Below are 22,762 nucleotides of genomic sequence, written 5' to 3'. Positions count from 1 at the left end.
ATTGGCACTAACTGATATGCGTTGCTAGTATGAAGTTGTCATGTTACTTTATAGATCTTGTAAACAGCAGTGGCGTAGCAAAGCGTGGTGCTGGGGGAGGCGGTCCGCCAGCACCACCCCCTGCTGTTAACTCGCGGCCACCGGGCAGCAAAAGCAGGAGCCGCCACAGGCAAAAGGTCTAGCTGGTATACGGCGAAGGCTATATTTGCCCTGTCAGGTGGACTACCTATTGGCCACAGGTTGGAAACCCTTCAACTTGTGGAAAGTTTGTGGGTCATGCCACACAGTACAGAAAGCTCACACGTCTGGAAGGTGACAACGCTGAATAGGAATAAATACAACTCTTACAGTAACTGAAGTGTGTGTTTCTTGCACAGTTGTATGCTTAGATCCCCCTTAACACACTCTCCTGAAGCACACACATTTGTGTGTGTTTTCAAAATAATTTGTTATCCATTTTGCAGTAAAATAGCAAAGTAGAAGTTTCTTGTTGAGTCTGCTGCATAAGGGGAGGGAGGACCAGACAGGTAGAAGGTATGTTTACTCTGTTCTTGGAAATAAAACACGTTGCTTTATTTAAGACTAGTAAAACTCCAACAAGCGGCTATTTTATTTTTTTGAAGGTCGAGTTTAGCCTTCACACTTGTTTCCAAAGCATTGGACAATGCCATTTTGAATGCAACAGGGCAGTGGTTCTTAACCTTTTGACTTCTGTGGACCCTCACTTAATCATTACTGGAACCTGAGGAACCCCACTAAATCATTATTGGATTCCAGGCACCCCCCACTGAGTAATTACTGGAAGCCAAGATCGAAGACTTTTCGATAATTTCGACAGCAGAACAATACATGGAAAATACAAAACAAGCATTCATCATACATATATACAAAGGATGAAATATTTTATATCATTCACAAACCAATATATATATTTTTATTCTAATGGAAAGGTTAAGCGTTTCTAAATTTAATTGAGGCCACTCACCTTCATTACTATATCCTGGTTGATGCACTTGCACTGCTCTCATGAAGCAATCTGCGGATGCTAGCTGAAGTTTTAGCCTCCAATTTCAAACTCCTTCACATTTGCAGAAAGTATTACAATCTTCATTTCACTTCTTTATTGATATACACTTTATTAATTTGTTAGTTATTTAATTGTCTACACAGTGATAAGGCTTTGCGGACCCCCAGGGTACGGACCACAGGTTAAAAACCAATGCCATAGGGAATTAACTGAAAGATCTTCAAATATTGTTTTTTTTTCTTTCTTCAAAAGAATCTCCTCCTCTGTACGATGGACCCCATTAGTGAGCAGGATTGTAAAACCAGAAGAATATCATAATGGTAATTTGAAGCAATAATTCTTCAGGGTGTTTGGAAGCTATGTTTGTGACTGTAAGCGCTATCGAAAGTTCTAGTTGTCTTGTCATTCGTATGTGTCTGATAGCAAAGTCAGCAGCTCCTGTGTCTTTTTTTGGCTGATTGTAGTTGTGGTGTGCTGACAGATTTTTGTGAATCAAGCACATATTTCTCACATGAGAAATATGCTCCTGCAATAAATATTCATACTCTGAAACAAGTGCTTCTTAAATAAACCTGCACTTACCTTCTTTCTCCGTCTTTGTACCTCACACTGAGAAAGAAGCCTTAAACGGTGCTTCTTCCTGGATATCGGTTAATGTTTTTGAACTGCACAATGTTTTTATACACGAAATAAAGGATGGAGCATCAGCCTACTACAGGGAACTCGACCATTTATCCTTCTGAGGTTGATGAGACCAGTATGACTTACCTTTTTTTCACATAATTGTTGCTGCCAGGCTTTTGCAGCAGTGTCTCAAAAATAGAATGGGAGCCATCATACACCTGATTATGTAATCGAGAGTCCCATCTTTCTTAACATTGTGAAGCACGAAGACTTGCATCAAACACTATTAAAAAGCATTTATTGTGCATGGGTGTAAGAGGAACCTGGCAAATCAATTCTTAAAACAGTTATACTAGCCATTCGTTTATCCTTGACTTTGTTTGAGATTACATTACTTAAATGTAGGTGTTATGTTTGATTAAAGGAGGCGGATAAATAGATGGATCCCTAGACACACAGATATATAGATAGATAGATGGGTGGTCGTTCTAAGGACAGATTTTTGTCAAGTTTTCTTAAAAATAGCCACTGTTGAAATCCTAGCTATGTCTTTGAAAACTCCTTCTGGTAAACGTTTACATGGCTGACCAGAAGGAGTTTTTGAGACCAGGGTTGTTGTAGTCTGCTCTGCCATTGTGAGTCAAAATTGCTACATCCACATTTTCGGGAAAACCGACCCATGGAGTCATAAGAAATGTAAGGCCTGCTAGAAAAGGGGAGAATATAAAGTGACCAGAAAAAAGAGTCGCTACTCCTCATCACAATTAATTTATTGCGAGGGCGGGTGATGTACAGGAAACAAGCAATTTCGCTATCTTTTTAAAGATAACAAAACATCTTAGCCCTTCCCACTTGCCAGGAGCACCTGCTCTTTCACAGAAAGTCCAATTAGCCCATTTCCTTGCCGAAGATGCTGGTACTTATCTAATGAAATTCCCTTCCTGTCTGTGCTTTCCTATATTTGCATGTCTTTGCATTATTTGGGATTTGTTGTAGAAAGCAGTCTTATTGTGTTTACACCTATAAATCAAGGACCTTTCTTTATTCTTTCTTTATTCTTTCTTTGTTGAGATGAGCTTTGCCATTCAATTTGATATTCTCGAAGCCTGGTTTCTCTTGGTGTGCCTACTGTGTTACAGAGGCCCTGGCGTTCTTGTATCTATGCTAAGACAGTTACGGATTGTATACCAGTCTTGTGTTGTCACTTACTACCCAAGGACAAGTTTTTCTCTATTTTGTCAACATTTACACCTATAGGAACACTAATGGAAGGCCCGAGTCGGCCACTGTAGGACAAAAGGGATGGTAGGAGTTTGGTCATATCACAGAGGAGGAAGTAACAGCCCTAGCAGGGTCTTCAAAAAGATGGTATTTTTTCTTGTCCCTGGATCGCCATGTCGTTTAATAACTCTTTAAATAATTGAATTATTCATACCTATTGTAAAAGAGCACCTATCATGCCACTTTTCATAAAGGAAACACTTGATCCTAATGTTCCTTCAAACTATTGTCCTATCTCCCCTTCCCATTTTTAGCAAAAATATTGCAAAGATGGGTTAATAAGCAGTTAGCCTCATATTGTGAAAAAGGCGGTGAGTACAACAAGTACCAGTCTCGATTTCGTGCTTACTCTAGGATGGAAACTGTGCTAATCACCACAATCAATGATATGCATATGATCCTGGAGGCTGGCAACTTGTGTGCACTAAAAGTTCTTGATCTGTTGGCTGCATTCGACACAGTCTTGCATGCCACCTTATTGAAAAGGATTAGTTCTATTGGTTTGATGGATAAGCCATTTGATTGGTTTGAACGCTTTTTGAAGACGAGAACCCAGGCTGTGCAGATGGCATTCTTCCATTCTGTTTTTAAGGATAGCTCATGTGGTATCTCGCAGGTGTCTGCACTCAGTCCTACGGTTTTAATATATATCTGGCTCTTCTTGCAGTCCTCATTGTTTCCTCAGGATTTCAATTTTTTGGGTATGCCGATGACATCCAAATAATCATCCATATAGAGGGTGATGTTTCATTACATCAGGAGCAATTCGGAGGCTGCGTGATTAAGATGGCAAACTGAATGAATTGCACATTGCTTTGATTTAACTTGAATGGAAGGCCTGCTTTTTGGTAACTCTCCCATTTGGTCCCACATGCTTCTTACTTCTGAGATAGCTGAAGAAGATTATTCAGTTTATTCCTAATGACTCCAGGCAGTTGGTGCAAACCTTGATACTAACTATACTGGACTACTGTAATACCCTATATATTGGGCACGTTGGGTACCTTTTTCAGAGGTTGCATCTCGTATAAAATACAGCAGCCAGGTTGCTTTTCGGAGAAAAAATTTGATAGAAACTCTCCTCTTACTAGAAAGCTTAACTTGCTGCGTATTAAGATGAGTTGCCAGTATAAGGCTCTTTACAAAGCTCTGTATCCAGCAACGCATGGCTCTATATCTCTGATATGTCAAAGATGTTGTCCCTCTAGGCTGCTTCGCTCTACATCGCCATCATCGATCTGATTATTATCCCAAAAGTTCTTGGAACCCGCCTAAGGGGTAGGACTTTTTCTGTGTCCACAGCTCAAGCCTGGAATAAATTGCCTTCAGACCATCGCCTCAAATCTGATTTGCTGAAATTTCTTAGAGGACTGAAAACCTATCTTTCTTTTCACTTTAACGTAGTCACCTTTTGATTGCTATGCAGTACTCTTGTTTGGCTTAGCACCAGGACTCCCGCTGGATAATCATGTTACACAAACAATAAATAATTTGTATGACTTGTTTAAACAAGTTTGAAAAAATTGTTATTGATTATAACAACACAATCTCTTGTTTCATGCCCTTTGGTTCCTCTGATGACCCTACTGGTTTTAAGTCACCTTGGCCTGGCCTGTTTGTACTGGCATTATAACAGCTTACCATTTGATCTTCAGGCCATGCCAACGCTTTACTACCCTTTTGGGCACAGCTATCTAATGTGCAGGCGGCTGAGCCCTTCTTGGACAGGTATTTAGATAAAGTTCTCGTTTTGATGTTGCTGCTATCGTTTTTATGAGAGTGTGGTGAATTCATGACATGTATTATGCAATTCTAAAACCCCGCTGTACCCAAGAGTGGCATCAGTTTGGTAATTGAAATGTATTCTTCAAGTACAGGGCAGCCTTGTCAAGAGTATTCACTTGCCTTACTGGTTAAGTCTTCGCACTCTGTGAAGTGTGAGGGTAAGACAAATACTTTTAAAGTAACAGTATTACCAAAATGTAGTGATCAACAACTTGGCAGTTGAGGAGACTGAACCACACAAAACAGATCGGAGAAAAGTAGTTTCAGCGTCTAAAAACTCTTCTAACCTGGCTCCTTTTCACAGCAAAGTATTTAATTCCAGGTTGTTTTGGATGGTATTGTACCAAATCCAAAGCTGTAATACTGTGCCTGAAGTGGTAAAAGTCTTTTGTCATTTATCAGTTCGGCATGTTCTAATCCTACAGGTAAAGACTTTGCTGTAAAAATGGCAAAAAGTGTTGTCCCTTTTTAAGTCAGTGTGGATGGCACTGTGCTAATCGTATGCTTAAAACTTCTGAATCTGCACTCCTGTTTATCTAGCAGAATGTCACTGGTGTAGTAGGGCGCTCCATATAAAGGAGCTGCTCTCCACCTAAACTTGGGAACTGCCCAGAGTTCCTTGCTTCCTGCTTTGCATAATTTATTTGGTGCTCTAAGCCTGAAAGGGTATTGTCATGATAAGCATCTGTGAAGAAACTCCCAGCATGTACAGACTTGCTCCAGTGCAAATATATGCGATGCAGGATGCTGTGGCTGGTGTGAATCTGATGGTCTTAGCCTAATTTACTCTAGAGAAAATCTTGTTAACCAGCTGCTCTACTTTTTAGCATTATAACTGAAATTGTAGACATTACAAAATGACAGATTGTGCTGCGTTTGTTATGCTTGTAAAACTATGCCTAAATTAAATTATGAATAATGATTTATGTTGGAGTTTCCATTAAGTCTAGTGCGAAAGAAATCTTCTGGCCCAAAGCCCTCTGTGTTTTCTACAAAGGGACTACTTTTCCATAGCCATTGGAAAATCCTGAACTTTGGCATTCTTCTTGGTGGTGTTGGATTTGGTGACAGTGTGTTTTTAAAATCTATCATTAGTTGAGTGAAGAACCATTTTGGAAATTAGTTTAAAGAAACGAAACACTTGTATCAGGATTAGAAGAAAGAATGTATTTGTCTACAACCATAATAGTGTGCAAATGAGTAGGAAAAAGTTCACAAATGTCTTGTGGTTTGAGTGTGGCCCAAAACTCTTTTTGAAACTATATTGATGAGCTTCTGGAACCTGATATTTTTTACCAAGGGTGTATGGAGGTTCTTCCTTGCAGTAGATGTCTGGCACAGCTAAGTGTAATGAAAGTTGCATTCAAATTTACATTTACACACTAGCTATATTCCTCTTATGTGTGTAATAAATAGTGAAAAGGGATGTGAATTGCATAATGGAAATGCATTCAATACAAGTATCATAAAGTTGTTCAAGGAATTTGGAGAAAACATGACACAAATGTGAAGATGCACACTTGAGGAATGTCTCAAAGCAAGCTGGTTTGTTGGGGGGTAACCTCACAACTTATTTGGGAAAAGACGGAAATTGCCTTTAAGTGACGAAAAATGCTGTACGATTTTTAGGGGTTCCTCATTCTCCTCGGTTTGCAATATGTTTACAGTGGAGAAGTTTGAGCTGGGAGACCTGTTAAATTTTACATTTCGCCTTATTTAAGATATTTTATTTTTTGTCTTTATTTAGTTGTCAATTTAAATGTTCTGCCGAAATAAAGATTTACTAAAAATGAAACGTGTTGAATTAGAAATAGCAGATGAAGATCATCAAATTTGTCGACTGTCAGTTTTGCGTCCTACTTTTCTCTCTTTCTCTTTCTCCCTCTCTCTTTCTCACACACACTCTCTCTCTCTCTCTCGCAGAGATACACACACTCTGTCTCTCTCACCCACTCACGCTCTCACACAATTACCCACTAACACTCACTCATTCTCTTCTGGCTTTCCAAGGGTCTTCAATATTTATTTATTTTTCTCTATCTGTTGGAATGTTGATCTGTGCACCTACTATGTTTTCTTAAAAAAATATTTTGAATACTCTCTTAAGAAATCCACTCCCTTCACTAGCATTGTATTTATTCCTTTTCGGAATTAAACTGTAAACGTTTCTAATCCTGGTGTACCCAAGTTTACCTCTAGATTCTGGGGTTGTCTGCTCTTATGTCTGGTATCATTTAAGTGCTTTGTAGTTTCTTAAAAAATAGGTAAAAACGTTATTGATAACAAAATCGGCTTTGGTAGGACCCTTATAAGCCTGGTGTGCAATGAACCCTTGAAAACTAAATTGAATTAAAGATTTTCAAATATTGATGATATGCTTGCTCAGTAGTGGTAGCATATATATGCATTTGATGCCATTGACTAACCACATGTGGACTCGTCTTCGCCACTGATAATCATTGTGCTCGGCTGCAAGGCTTTCATCTAGCCATGCCTGTTTGCTAGTTTTCTATCATACAGTCATCATTTGTACAGCACAGCTCCAAGCCGCATTAAACTTTTGCCACTTCGGCAGCACTGCCATATAATCTCACTAACCCACTGACTATCCAGAAAAAGTTAATTTTCATATATCACACCTATTTGCACAGAACATTGCATCAAAACAATGTAATCCGCAAACGTAACATCAAACACAAGCCTAGTATTGGACAACTATGCAGCCCAGCAGAATGAAACAAACCGCAAAGTAATTTATCATACGCTACCATACACACAATGATGCACACGTATCTACCTGACTGCTGTACAAAACAATGTATCACCAAACTCTGTATCAGTCTATTCATACCTCGCTGGACACTGTACAGTGTAACTCAGCTGACCCATAACCATCTGAAACCAACAAAAGAGATCAGCTGATCACTTTGACCCTGCTAGAATCCCAGAACCATAGAGAATACCCAAATTGTTCTCTCACTCTCTCCCTCTACCCCCATATTGATGCACAGTATATATTCTGTCATGCTTAACTAATGAATTGTTTTTGTCCATTCACAAACTGATTTTATGTATAAAACTGTCCCAAGAAAAGAAATGAAAATATTAACCATGCAAATACAGCATACTCCTAATTTACCTCTTTGTACAAGTGCTAAAATGTACCTTGTAATGATGAAAGATCCAGTTGTTCAAATGGGCTTTCACCTACATACAGATTTTTCAAAATCGGGGTGGATTTTCAGAGATAGATGTGACCCACTGAGCTTTTTTGCTTGCTCTATAGAAACATATAAAGCAACCCAAAGAGGATTATCACCCACCCATGTGTTCATACATAAAAAGGCCCACATCTAGTTCAGACACAAGTTAATCGACTATTGGAGGAAACATAAAGAACAGTCTCGCGAGACTGGCAACATTAATGAACCCCCTCTTCATGTGACATTATGTTTTTGGGTTACTCTTGGAGGGAGGAAAGCCTTCAATCGGAATATTGTTACATTGAATACCAACAACCAGTTTGTACCTTTCAGTAGTGCAGCTGGTACAGTGTCCCCGCGTCGAGAGGTCTGGCGGGCCTCTACACTCTAATTATAGGCGTATCTGAGTATCTAACCAAGGTATAGGGAGTCCATGTTGCTTGCTTGCCCATAGGCCCATGGTATCCTTGCTACACCAATAACCAACCATATCAATCCTTTGTTTCTCTTAAATATTGACGCCATCAGAAACTGCTGAATGCTGGCCTGAATGGAGAGTGCAGGTACAGCGATACCTGTGAGCAGGATTTCAGCTGTAAAGGTTTAGTTTCGCATAGCTCCTCATGAATTTCTGCATAAGTCTATCTAATTTATTCATTAGTGCTCTTTAGAAGGAGGATTAAATATTTTGTTAAGACTGTTGTTTACAGGTATTCATGTGGGTGAGTCATTTAGTGCCTGATCAAAGTTCATTTGGTTCTAAGTATGCCTCGTGGATACACCTAGCTGAACCGGGACCATCTCTTAGAGTTGCTCACCATCAACAGGAATGTTCTTTGTGGGTGTGCGGTGCCTTGGGAGCAGTCATGCGGAAATTGATTCCGAGACAACCAGTCTGGCCTATCGCAATTGTCGATTGTGTCGTCCTAGTCTTAACGTCTTACGATTTGTGAAGATGGTCTTTGTGTGTGTAAAAATGTAACTACACAGTCCTTGTTTGTGGTGTGTGTAAAATATAATCATCATATTCGAATAGTCAGGTGTGGCCATATCCCTCCCTCCTTGAGAGCAAAAACACTTGCTATCAGATTAAGTTCAAAGCTAGCTGCTCATCTTTTTTGGTCATTCACTGCCCCTACAGCTGTGCAGAAAATGCAACTGGTGTAATACATATGTTCCCTTCTCTGTGCCAACTCGCAGTCTGTGGCTTCAAAAGTCCAGCAACGGGAGCCAGTTGATTGCTCTCATGGTTCTTCCCTTTGGATTTCCTGCACCAACATTTCAAGCTCGTTGTCAATTCAGATGGGCAGTAAAACCGTGTCTCTTCTTTGGGAAGTCCATCTTTATGACGTTGGGTGGTTCACAAGGTCATTGTATCTGTATGCTATGTGTCGTAAAATGGACTATCCAAACATAAATGAAACTCCAGTGTCTGCACAGCCTTGGAATGGGGTAATGAAAGTGTGTACTTTGTGTCCCCTTTTTCCAAAACCAGCCTAATACAAGTCCACTGCTCTTTGTGTGAAAGGCCATGTGCAAATTGACTCTGTGGCCACCTCCACCTTCTTTAGTGTAGGGAGTGGAGTACAACCAGATTATAGTGATATGCTCATGTAGTGTCCCTTTTCTCCAGTGGGTGCTCGAGGAAGAGTGCACCAGCAGAAGCCTGCCTCTGCTGGCAGTTGAAGTGCCACTCATCCTCCTGGGGAGCTGGTGACACCTGTGTTCTGTGGCAGTGAATTGAGCTTATGTTGCCTTCTGTAGTGCGGAAGTAGTCCTTTCCTTGAAACTGTGTAATGAATAAACATGACGTTTCTTCTATGTAGCAGCCAAAGCTTAATTTGTATAAAAATGTTTTTTAAAATAGGACGTACCAGGGCCATCGTCTGAAGGCCACTGCAGTGTGTACCACCCATTGCCCCTGCCAGTGACAGTACCAACACAACTACTAACCATCACACTCTTACAAGTACGGCCATTCAGACAATTCCAGGCCCCCAAAGCTATAAGAAAGGCTTGGATGGCAGGTATTAGTCATTTTAAGGTATATTGAATTAATAAACAACTGTTCTTGTGCTCGTCTCTAAATTATACAAACAGCGCTACCATGTGGTGAATTGTCACAAGTGCAAGTTATAACAATAAAGGGCCGGTACCAAGCACCGGAAAGCACATGCTCAAATTAAGCGATGGTAGCAGCTTTGATTGATTGGTAATGAAGCTGTTGTGTGTGTGTTTCTTACTCTAGAAATTAAGTTTTCTAAATTTAGTAGACTGGGGAATCTATCAAGTTGTGCTCCATAAAAGTAGCTACAAGTACTGAAATAATATAATGAAACAAAATCATTTACGGGGTAAACTCTCTTTCCAGGATTTGAAAAACCCACGATCTCACAAAACACTCACCTGAAATGGAGGCCCTGTCTGACCTGCTTTAAAAACGCCATATAGACTAGGGTACAGGATTGATAAAGGTGCTAGCATGCTGCAGTTCTGCGCCTGCATGTGGCCGCATGTCACTTCTGCAGCACTGAATGACCTGCAAAGGACCGCCTGCTTCATGAGCCAGCCAGATGCCCAAGAAGATTGTGATCTGTACAAGGTCAAGTAGTTTGATCAAGCGGCAAAGCAGGAATTAGAATTATGGTTCGCAGGTTACACAATCAATATTATAAACACTAAATCACAGTCGCCCTGAAAATTACCATGTGGTGAGTTTGAGTCTGGAACCTAGTTAAAACAAGCATTTGCAATGCAATAGGTCTCGCATTTGTTAAAGTTAGAGCTGTTGGCGTTGAAAATAACAATGTTTTTTTACTTTTTTTCTTTTTTTGCAGTGGAGTTAATATATTTGCATAGCACTATTGCCAGTAGTATAAAAAAGCAAAAGTAAAAAACATTTTCATTTTCAACGCCAAGAGCTCTAACTTTAACAAATGCGAGACCTATTGCATTGGAAATGCAATTGGTCTCGCATTTGTTGGAGTTGAAGTTATTGGCATTATAAATGGCAAAGTTTTTTATCTAGGCATGTTGCTGGGGGCAGTACCATATGTGGCCAAAGGAGATCCACATATAGTACTGCACCCTGCAAATTTGGAGTTATTGGCTTTATAAATGCCAATGTTTTTTACCTAACCATGTTGCAGGGTGCTGTACCATATGTGGCCAAAATAGGTCCCATTGGACCTTTTTTGGTCACATATGGTACTGCACCCTGCAGAAGATATGGTAAATCCACCCTCCCCATGAGACAGTACCACGAGTACATTCAAATAGCTATGTCCATATACACAATTAGTAGCTTTGAAATGTGACAAAAAAAGGATTATATTAATTCCGGATTAGGTTATACTGTGTGGAGCTGATGAATGGAAATTTATAGAATGTCTCTTATAATTGCGAGATGTGCTAGTGAATAAAGTTACCACTGCCAGCCTTGCTTCGGGCCAAGCGTGTGTTCTGCCTGAAGCTCTTTAATAAAACAGTGCTCTGAGGCTGCAATTAAAACCTAGGGAGTAACAACACATGTAACACAGGAGGTTACAAGACAAGAAAAGTCGGTACTAAGCAGGAACTACTAAGCCTATTGACCAATGAAAAGCCACCAATTACAAAGGACAGGGGCAGATCCAATTAAAAAGATGGGTGGAAAGTGGGTGGAGCTTTATGCCGATATCCTGAATACAGCATGTCTCGAAGAGACAGCGCAAGCGATGCCTAGGTGAGACCTAAAAATGAAATGTGGTGAAAGAGAAAGTAGAGGTAGGTAACTTATTAAAAATAGCAAACCTATGTTTGTTCAAAATAAATCTTATTATACTAATGATTGCCTTGTCGAAGAAATAATACTATTTAGCATTAAAGGGTACTTTTAAGTAGCAATACTTGTTTACATTAATAAGATATCAAGGTAAGTTAGCTTGATTTTACTAAGCGTTTGTCCACTTAGAACATTAACAATGAAAATGAAAACTCTTGCACATTTGCTACAACTTATAAATGCTAGTTAGGACAAAGAATTGCTTTTTGGATTTTCAGTCTGAGAGGGTCTTAGGAGATGGAGGTCAATAAATGAACAGTTCCACATATTATAACCAGCTGTATTGAAAACGTTTTTAGCGACACACCTATATAACAAGTTTGTGTTCTCAAGCTTCAGTGGGACACAGAAAACGTTCCACATGAACAGCAGCAGCAAAAGCATAGAACCAGTAGCATATAAACAGTGCAAGCCTGTCTGTCTCTGAGTCAGGCCCGGCTCCAGGAATTTTTATTTGGGTGGGGCAAGGGTGCATTTGGATGGGCCACTGGGGCTCAATTTGTCGCATATATTTCTGGGCAGGCCTGCTGCAAGGCCCTCCGCAGGGCCCTCCTTTATCTCTTCTTACTCTTGCAAGGCCCAGTAAAACGCACTCTTTTACAAATCTCTTTCTAAATGTTATCACTCTCAAAAAGTGTTTTTTCCATGTAATGTTTCTTTGATGGGAAGAGGAGGTTTCTGAGGTGGGGGTATCAGGCAAGTGACACTTCTCAGGCTCCCTCTGTGCGAGCCTTCAGGGAGAATCCCTCTTCAATACTACCTTCACCTGAACCCAGACTCTGCAGCACACCCCCTTACAGGCTTGAATATCCACTACTCCTCTCCAGTGCACCTTATCTCACAGCTGACCTTGGGCCCCAGCCCCATATCAGGCACCATCAGGCTCCACTTTCATTTTGCCAGGTAAAATCATTACAAAAATCACCTTCAAACTTAAAACATTGAATATAGCAGTAAATATAATTAGTACGCAATTTAAAGTATGTTCCACAGTAGCCCTTATGACCCGACTGCTAATTAAATAAACAAAAACAGAAAGGCCATGACATCGCTGATGCAAAAGTTTTTTTTGGCGCCACACCAATAACCTCTTTCTCCGTTTATACCTTTACTATCACCTTCCAACAGTGCTCCTCATCTCTCCATGACCCCCCTATTGACCTCCTCCTCGGATTTCCTCCCTGCCTCACGCCACAAGTGCCCCTTATAGCCCCTCCCCTTTATGACCTCCTCCTTGGAGACCAGTACCCCTTATCTCTATGTAGCCCCTCCCACTCATGACCTCCTCGTCTGACTCCCTCACTACCACCCTCCACCATTGCCCCTCATCTCTCCCTAGCTCCCCCTCCACCCCATGAACTCTTCCTCGGATTCCCCCACTGTCATCCTCCACCAGTGCCCCTCATTGCTCCATAGCCCCTCCCACTACCTCCTTCCTCCTCGGATTCACTCACTGACACCCTCCAACAGTGCCCCTCATCTTTACCTAGCCCCTCTCTCATATGCATTTCATTTGTTGTATAGCGCTACTCATATCAGTGTAGTGTGTGTCAGTACTTTACATCACACACACACACATTATACAGAGACAATGAATCATACAAGTATGTAAATCAGCCTATAGGGAATGTCACATAAGCCAATGAGGATTACAAGGTGTATGAATCACGTGTCATCCATACTGGTGGGGAGTATATTTTGAAAGGGTTTGGTCTGGGGAAACACAACCATAGGATTTACACATTATACAGAGACAATGAATCATACAAGTATGTAAATCAGCCTATAGGGAATGTCACATAAGCCAATGAGGATTACAAGGTGTATGAATCACGTGTCATCCATACTGGTGGGGAGTATATTTTGAAAGGGTTTGGTCTGGGGAAACACAACCATAGGATTTAATGAGTATTCCATGGGGGTCAGCTTTACTGATTGAAATGTATATCTGCCCAAACATACTCATTTTAGCAACATTAGAATAATGAAAGACTGGGGAAGTTCTAACTATATCACAAAACAAAAAAAGCGAAGTTCTAACTATAACATTCATGTTTGTAGGCAGCTCTTAGATGACAGTTCATAGGTCACTGTCCTATGGTACGATTGTAACTTCTGAACTCCAAGTAACACAAGGATCTCTGTGACAAAGGCAGTAACTCAATGAACTATCCAGATACAAGAAAAGTTCATCTCCATTTAAAAACTACTAACAGACAAAAGATTGCTCTCCAGCAGGATCATTAATCACCAGCGTTATCTGGGCATTTTGTAATGTCTTATTGTTGTCCTGCATTGGCCATGATAATGATAAAAACTTTTAAATGAAGCACACACGAAGTATGTGTCTTGCTGGGCCAGCGCAGATTTTAAAAAGAAAAAAATGTAGTAACACATTCTCTTACCTACTCCATTAGTCAAACTTTGTGTCGCAGCCTGATGTGATAAAGCCAAAGCAGGGGTTCTGAAAGGTGACAAAGAATAATCAAACTTCTTTTCTCCTGAGCTGCATAGAAAAAGAAATATCAACGCAGCAGGACAGGAGGCAAAGTTTACCAAAGGTTAGCAGTGTCCGAGAAAGGATTTGTCACCTTTCGCCATGCCAAGATGAAGGGGTGAAAAACTGAACAAAACCTCAGTTAACATGTTAATGGTCTTTAACCCTTTCCATGCTGATGACGGAACCGCTCCGTCATCAGCTGCGGTGGCGCTGTGCTGATGACGGAGCGGTTCCGTCATGGCCCGGCCGCCGCGCCTGCCCGGCGCAGGTTCCGCGCCTGCGCTGGGCGTTCTATTGAGCGGACGGGGCCATGACGGAACCGCTCCGTCATCAGCACAGCCCAACCGCGACTGATGAGGGAGCGGTTCCGTCACCAGCATGCGGCCGTCGCGCGGCCGCCCCGCCCCCATAGCACTGCAGCGGAATAGCCGCCGCAGCGATGCGGTTAAAGACCTGTGAAGTACTCAGGTGCGGGGCTGCGATAATCTCTAAAACTGTGTGTGCGCCCGGGAAAGCTGTCTCGGCTGACACACACAACCTGCGCGTTGTGCGCCTGCCTTCCCGCCCTCACTACTGAGGGCCAAGGCTCCTGTTTGGGTGGGCCAGGCTCATGTTTGGGTGGGCCTGGCCCACCCAGCCCACCCGCTAGAACCAGGCCTGCTCTGAGTGGATTAATACAAGAATGGTTCTGCACCGTGGCAAAGTTTGGACAGCGTGATCCTTGGGTCATAGTGCATAAGAAGACTGATCCCAGCTTCCTAGAGAAGGGTGTTTCATAAAATGATTCTGAGTCTATTATGGCAAAGATGGTCCCTGCACCACAGCAGGGCTTGGATACAGTGATGCAGGAGGTCATCCTAATGCAGCAGAATACTGATAGACCCAGATCCCCACAGCAGGGCGTTGCATATGACAATACTGAGTGTGATCACAGAGCGGGTTCCTGTGCCTCAGTAGGGGTCAGACACCATAATCCATGGCGCCTTACTACCGAAGGAAGTGAAGGCCCCTATATCCCAGCACATAGTGAGAGTCTACTATCAGTGGTTTCCTAGTACATTTAACAGCAATCAGTGTAACGTCTACCCAAAGGCATCTTGGCACTATTCTACATTCTAGCTTAGTTCTGAGAGCAGAGTGCTTGATAATATTTTACAAACTATTTGCACTGTTGTTTTTATAAATCCAGGTTATCCTCCTACATTCCTCCACTTTCTTCATCAACACCGTAGTATGTGGACTACAGATTAACACTTTTTAACGTCCATTTAATGCCATCTTCTTTAAACCATGCTACATTTTACATTTATGATAATGATTTAAGACCCTGCATTGGTAGACTTGAAAACTGTTCACCACTTGATGCTAGACCAGCAGCCAATCAGACAAGCTTTGGTCCATGTCGTGCGCCTCGGGATTCCAGCTCCCGGGCAGATGGCGGTCACCGTCACTGTTGCAGACTGTGCAGCAGAGGCCCAGTAATTCCTGGCGTGGGTGTATGTTGGAACACAAATATGATCCTGCTCCCACTCCTTGTGCGATTAATACTCCAGGGCCGTATGCAGCTTTGCATCCAGGATGATTCATTGCTAGCACATATTAGCGGCGTTAATAGCATGTTAACCTGTGTTAATTTCAATATGCTATTGTGGATCACGGCCATCCAAACGAACAGCCCTAGCTGAATGATAATTGGCAAAAAACAGCAGTTTCCACATCAATATGAGGGAAACCATACGCTCCATTTCTGTCTTGTTGTGCATGCCATCTTGGTGTGCCAGCTGTCATATGTGGTTCTTCGTGGAAGGAGTCCCCGCTTTTTGAAAGATGAGCAAGTTGGCTTCAAGGTCGCTTTTCGATAAAATAGTTCAAATGTGTTGTGATCATAAGGCACTTTAGCGTCCTTTGTATTTGGGTAAGAGGTAAAGATCTACCTAAAATGATATCAAATTGACCATCAATGCAAGCTCATCTAAAAGGGTGCCACCAGCATAGCGATCAGCTGCTCTAAATCTCCCTAGGCTTTCAGAACCTGGATTTTGAAATTGTGTACATTGATTCAAAGTTCTCAGAATGCTCTACCAATTGATCTTGCCATCCTCTACCCAATCACCATCGTAGATATTAACAAAAAAATACGATGTGTTCGAGGGCTTAGGGTTGTGGAAACAAGGACATTAAAGAGGAATCGTTCAAACCGTAAAATAAATATTGGCTTTTGTTAATTGACTTTTACAGACTTTCGCTGCATGGACTCCTTTTGTCAGTTGCAGTGGCTAATTACGAAGACTGTTGGTTTAGCAAATCTGCCACCTTTATAGCTTCTGAATCTCTCCATTAGGTAATGCGCAAAGGAATGGTTGCCTCATGGTATGATCTTTTGTAATATGTATACCATTGCCGCTTGACAGCTCATTAACTTTACTTCAACATGTTTCAAAGTTTGGTTTTTTGTTGCCAGTTTGTTAAAATAAAATCATTACGAAAAGTTCAAATTTGATGCGTTTAAAAAAGTTGAAATCTTGCTGAGTTGACAGGAACAAAAAATCACTGCTAGCTTGGCTTCTCGGTTATTAAGAGCGAACAGCCAGATCACAACAAATCTGGTGCCTCCAATAAAATATCTGTTAACATAAGATAGCATCACCTTCTGTAACAGCAATGAATTCTTTTGGCTCGACTTTCATTTGTTTCCTAGAATGCATGCCAATGTTGAGCTCATCCGCTTAGGAAGCGGCCAGATGCCTCTGTATCCTTTTGTGACTTGAATGTTCGACAAGCACAATCATGTCTTTCTCTTATAATATGTGCCATCTTCTATTTCAGAGTATTGGAAAGGGATCCTTGTGGTGTATTGACCCCGAATACAGACAAAACCTTATCCAGGCCTTGAAAAAGACCCCTTACAACGCGTACTCGCATGTGTTCAACACGCCCCCTACGTCTCCTCAGGCATATCAAAGGTAAGATTGCTGGAACATGTTCAGTAAATGCTGTTGTGTGTGCCCTTTCTCTGTGTCTTATATTTGGCGCTGCCGCCTAATGTAAAATGTGCATGTTAATAATGACATTAAGTGAGGCCCATCTGTTGTCTGCCCAAATTAATGTGCTGTAACCTGTATGCCGCGAGGCCCACTGAGTTCAGGTTTTATGCATTTGCCAGAATGAGACAATTGCCTAGTGGACAATCTATGGAAAAAATACAATTGACCCAGAGATGGAACAAAGCATGAATAGCTGTCCACAGATACCATGATGTGAGCTGTCACTCTGAGACCTTCCTAGTATTTCTAGATAAGACTTAGTCCCCTCTTGTGCCAAACCTATGTACATAGGCATCAAACCTACCTCAAAAACGATGAAGGTGGTGGCAGGTGCTGCCTCTGAAAGAAGCCAGGTCCGCAGTGTAACAGTCCGCCCTGTAAACGGTCCTTTGTGGTTCACCCTTTCCCTCCAAATTCACCTTGTCTGTCGTGTGAAGTGTTCTCTTTTAACCCAGGCTGGGATATATTTCTACATTTCTTCAGGATTATCCAACCAGGGCCAGGTTCTAGGGGGTGGGCTAGGCCCATCCAAGGAATACCCTGCCCCACCCAAGGCATTTCAGAATTGAAAAAAAGCATTTTTCACCTTAATGTAATAATAGGGGAGAGGAGTTGGCCTAACGGCTAGGGCGCTCGACCTCGGACCTGGGGATCTGGGTTCGAGTCTCGGTAACGACGCCAAAACCTCCTGTGATTCTGGGCAAATCACTTAATCTCCCCGTGCCTAAAATGAAAGTAACTGGAAACGTAAAATGTAACGTAACTGGAAAAATATGTAAAGCGCTCTGATACCTGATTCGGTTCGGGTCTAGTTCGCGCTATATAAAACTCTGCAAAAAAAAAAAAAAAGTTTCACGGGGGCATGCAGCTCAGTGGGCTCTCCCTTATCCTTTATTTTAATGATTAACACCGTTGACATAGGCTACTTTCAGGCCTGGAGAGAGTCGTGAAGTCAGTAGCGTTTTAGTAGTTGCACTATGATACACAAATGACCAGCATGAATATCCTGAAAACTGAACTATGATTCTGGACTTTTTGCATCGTATTTTCAAATTTCAGTGCATTGCAAAGTAAAAAGCTGCCAAAGATTTTTAAAAACATGAAAAGCTGGAAAGTGGCCCTTTTTGACATCAGAAACATTTCTGCTGCTGCACATATCCAGGAGCATGCTGCAGTCTTAAAGTTCTGCATAGCTGCATCCCTCCTCTTCCCAAAGCTGGAAGCACATCAGAGAAAGCGGAGTATGTAGCTTCTGAGGTGCTGGTTGTTATGCAAAGCATGTCAAAAACTAATCGATGCCAATACTTACAATGTCAGATCGGTTAAATACTTCGTTCTTTTTAGGCCAGTACCCATTCATTTTCGTGGCCCACCCGTGCTTTTTAACTGCCCTCCCAGAGGAAAAAACCCTAGAGCCGGGCCCTTATCCAACCCTTGCATCATAACTTGAGTGTTTCTTCCCTTTGAATCATGTGCTTGCCCACCTTTCATTTGTTTCCCATTCGTTGCCCTCTCTGTGTAACTTGATGGTGGCAACAACCGCACATCTGGGCTGTGGAGCCCTCACTGCCTAGGAAGCCTTACCCACGTCCACGCGTCCTTGTCAGGCCTTTGGGTCGAGTGAGGTTGTTTCGGCTTGGAGGGGATGGGGGCAGTTACAGCACGGGGGCGACGAGAGGCCCATGCCCGGGCTCCTGGTCAGGAGGCGGCCACCGATGAGGGTGGAAGGCTCCCCGGGAGCCGGCAGGCCGAGAGGGGACTGCACGCTCGCTGCTGCCCTCGCCATGTTTGCACAGGGCTGGAGCCTGATGGCTCTGTTGTCCATGCAACTGTGCGTCGCCATGTAAACAGTTCCTAGGGGGCGGTGGAACCGGTTTGGCGGCGGGTATTGTTGTGCATGTGTGTTTTTCTTTTGTGCTCGGCCTGCGGTTGATATTGGAGACCAGCTTCTCGCGGTGACCGCTTTGTGAAGGAATACAGGAGGCGGCTTGCCGGGCCTTCGGTGCAGGATGTGTGCTCCTTTGCAGACAATGAGCGGGGAGGAGCGCTCATTACAACACTGAGCAGTTAAAAACACCATAAACACGCATGTGGATGTTCGAGTTCACAGTTTAAAGCAAGCGGTGTTTGCTCAGACAGCATCACACGATGTTATGTTATGTTATGTTATGTTATTTGGTATTTTTATAGCGCACAGCTGCCCCAGCATATGTACTGCTTAATGTTATTGTTAACCTTGGTCTGTTTCCGAAGGCCCAGTTTCCCCCCTCTCTCTGCTTTACGTTTCAAAGGCAGGGGATGTGATTTGCCTAGAAACACTACTTCAATTATGTGTGGGTTTGGGATTAGAAATCGGTTTTCTGAATCAATAGTCAAATAGGTAGGCAAACACTAGAGCACTCTTCTGCCCACCACGAACGGCAGAAAAGAAATCCCACAGTAAGGGGCCCCACGGCAGGTGCAGTGATTTTGTGGAGGAATAACAGTACAATACAAAACCCTGTTTGTGTCGTTCATAGTGTTGAGTCAAAGGCTGCACCTGTTGGTTATGTATACTCTTTGTGATGAGTTTACACTTCTAGCTGCAGTGGTTTCGAGCAAGGGCTGAGTGATGCCATTATCAAGGATGGCGGCCCGGTGAATTCGACTTCAGACCCTTCCCGCCATGTACAATCAGGCGCATTCATCTTTAAGACCCGCCGAGTTGTTGGTTTCTAGATTCCACTGGCGCCTTTCAGCAGCGCCAGTCTCCGAGCACGCTTTGGCTCTCGAGGGGCCGTGGTGTTTCCTTAAATAGAAGCTGATGGTGTGCTCTTGCAGCCATCTTTAATGGTGTGGATCGACGGGACGCCACCGCATATCCATTACACTCCCAACAGTCTGGTGAAGTGATGTCCGCGGTTGGCTGCTACGGTGAAGTGTTTAGTATTTCTCGTCTTGTAAGTCCAACATTTGCTCGGGCGTGTGACGCACAATGCTACCTTTCAAAGGCACATCGGCGAAGTTCCCGGGCATCTCTGTTGAAAAGCATTCCATCACATGCCCTGACAATCCATCTTCAGTGAGAGATTGGGAGGAACAGCTGGGCTTTCGGAGAGGAGTGCTGTATATCTGCCCTTGCTAGGCGATTAGCGTGATGGTAACCATAGCGACCCGGCCGTCGCCTTGGCAACACATAGCCGAGACAGGTGCAGTTGCATCACAAGGCTGTTTGTTGCCTGGCAAAAGGACAGGCCATTAGCACGTAGCGATACGCTGTTGCCCTGGCAACGGATAACCCGCCATAGCTACTACAGTTGGCTTGAAGCCCTTTTTGAAAGGATGTTGTACCTGCTTTTGTCTGTTTTCATGAAAATCAGAAGGCGCATGCTTTATCGGAGATGACAACTCGAGGTCAGATGGCTTTGGGAGATTTAATCAAAATGCGGGCTTGGCAAACTGCAGGGCCAAATTGTTTCAAAATGTGCACCGAGACATGGCGTCGAGCGCACAGGGCGAATGCTTGTTTTCATCCTATAGAGCAGGGAACAGAAAAATCCTAAAATAATGCATATGTAATTCCTTAACCGAGGTCACCCCCTTCCTCCCTCATCAGTCATGCATACGCTGATGTCAGGTGGGATTTGCAATGACTACGATCATTTGGAAAATTGTGAAATAATTTGGACTCTTTACGGCCAACAAAAGGGTCAAGTAAAACTTCCATCGTTCCTGATATGGTCATCAGCGGTGTGTACGTAACATGCGTTCGAGACATACATTAGGTTCCCTCACGGGAATTTTACCACATGTCCCTAACATTACTTCTCTTAATTTAAACGGTTTACTCGTTTTGTAATAAAATGTTCCTGATCACTGAATGGCACAGCTGCTGATGGTTCATTTTGTGTCGGATTCGATGGCTTCAATTCCCACCGGAGTGCCCGTCCCTGCAGAACTGGAGGGAAACCAGTGCGCATGCAGTACATTTCATTGGTGGGTTTTTATGTTCACTGCAGAGCGAGGGGGAGGTACCAAAAATGGAAAACCTCATTTTACTCAGTCTTTAAACATAAAAGGATTGTGGTGAGGTGCGCCTGGACTTACCTGGTTTATGACGGTGCATCCTCTCTTGTGGATTGATGGTGCAAACATGGAAAACAAAAATAGTGTTTAACAATTCAATCAATCAATCAATCAAAATGTAAATGTAAATGTACAGGAATTTATATAGCGCAAATCACCAAGCGGTTTCTAAGCGCTTGCTTAGGGAACCCGTCCTGGTATTCCCCTGTGAGATAACCCCAGCAGGGTATCCGCAAGGTGAAAGCCAGGCATCCCGCCGCGAGGGGCCGTTGTGGAGATTAAGCAAGCTATTGCCCAGAGTCGCAGAGTGTGAACCCGTGAATCGAGTAGGCACCGGAGCGAGAATTGTCGAGTCCATGGACATTTTTAGGACTCAAGACCCCGCCGAGCCGGGAATTGAACCCTGGTCCCGGGCTGACCTATGCTTCCAGGTCTGCCTCCTCTAACCAGTGAGCCACACTTCTCAAAGCATTTATATAGCGCACTACTTACCCGGAGGGTCTCAAGGCGCATGGGGGGGGGGGTCCGCTACTGCTCGAACAGCCAGGTCTTGAGTTGCTTCCTGAAGGCGAGGTGGTCTTGGGTCAGGCGTAGGTGGGTCGGAAGGGAGTTCCAAGTCTTGGCGGCCAGGTAGGAGAAGGACCTTCCTCCTGTGGTGGCTCTTTGGATGCGAGGGACGGCGGCGAGGGCGTGGCTGGTCGATCGAAGCTGGCGTTTGGGAGCGTAGAAGTTGAGGCGGCTGTTGAGGTATCCTGGGCTTTGGTTGTGTAAGGCTTTGTGTGCGTGGGTGAGGAGCCGGAAGGTGATTCTCTTGTTAACCGGGAGCCAGTGCAGGTCTCTCAGGTGTCCGGAGATGTGGCTGCGGCGGGGGATGTCCAGGATGAGTCGTGCTGAGGTGTTCTGGATCCGCTGGAGTCTCTTCTGGAGTTTGGCGGTGGTTCCGGCGTAGAGGGAGTTGCCGTAGTCCAGACGGCTGGTGACGAGGGCCTGGGTGACCGTCTTCCTGGTCTCGGTGGGGATCCATCGGAAGATCTTACGTAGCATGCGCAGGATGTTGAAGCACGACGAGGAGACGGCGTTGACTTGTCTGGTCATGGAGAGGGAGGAGTCCAGGATGAAGCCCAGGTTGCGTGCGTGGTCTGTGGGTTTGGGTGCGCTGCCTAGGGCGGGGGGCCACCAGGAGTCGTCCCAGGCGGAGGGTGAGTCCAGGATGAAGCCCAGGTTGCGTGCGTGGTCTGTGGGTTTGGGTGCGCTGCCTAGGGCGGGGGGCCACCAGGAGTCGTCCCAGGCGGAGGGTGAAGATCCCAGGATGAGGACTTCCGTCTTGTCCGAGTTCAGTTTCAGGCGACTGTTCATCATCCACTTGGCAACGTCGGTCATCCCTTCGTGTAGGTTGGCTCTGGCGGTGGC

The 22,762-nt window shown here is 43.6% G+C and overlaps 1 protein-coding gene across 14 annotated transcripts in view; it reads left to right on the top strand.

The window, feature by feature from the left end:
• FOXN3 (forkhead box N3) overlaps window positions 1-22,762 on the top strand; it is an 884,367-nt gene that overhangs the window by 635,055 nt on the left and 226,550 nt on the right. For all 14 annotated transcript variants that reach the window (XM_078660028.1, XM_078660029.1, XM_078660036.1 and 11 more), the window contains one exon: window positions 17,070-17,206. In XM_078660028.1, coding sequence (XP_078516154.1) covers window positions 17,070-17,206 — 137 coding nt within the window. The remainder of the gene's footprint in view (window positions 1-17,069; window positions 17,207-22,762) is intronic.

The sequence above is a fragment of the Lissotriton helveticus genome, chromosome 9, assembly GCF_964261635.1.
Source record: "Lissotriton helveticus chromosome 9, aLisHel1.1, whole genome shotgun sequence".
NCBI lineage: Eukaryota > Metazoa > Chordata > Amphibia > Caudata > Salamandridae > Lissotriton > Lissotriton helveticus.
Note: the sequence above shows the minus strand (reverse complement) of the source record. Positions and strands in the feature narration are given on the sequence as shown.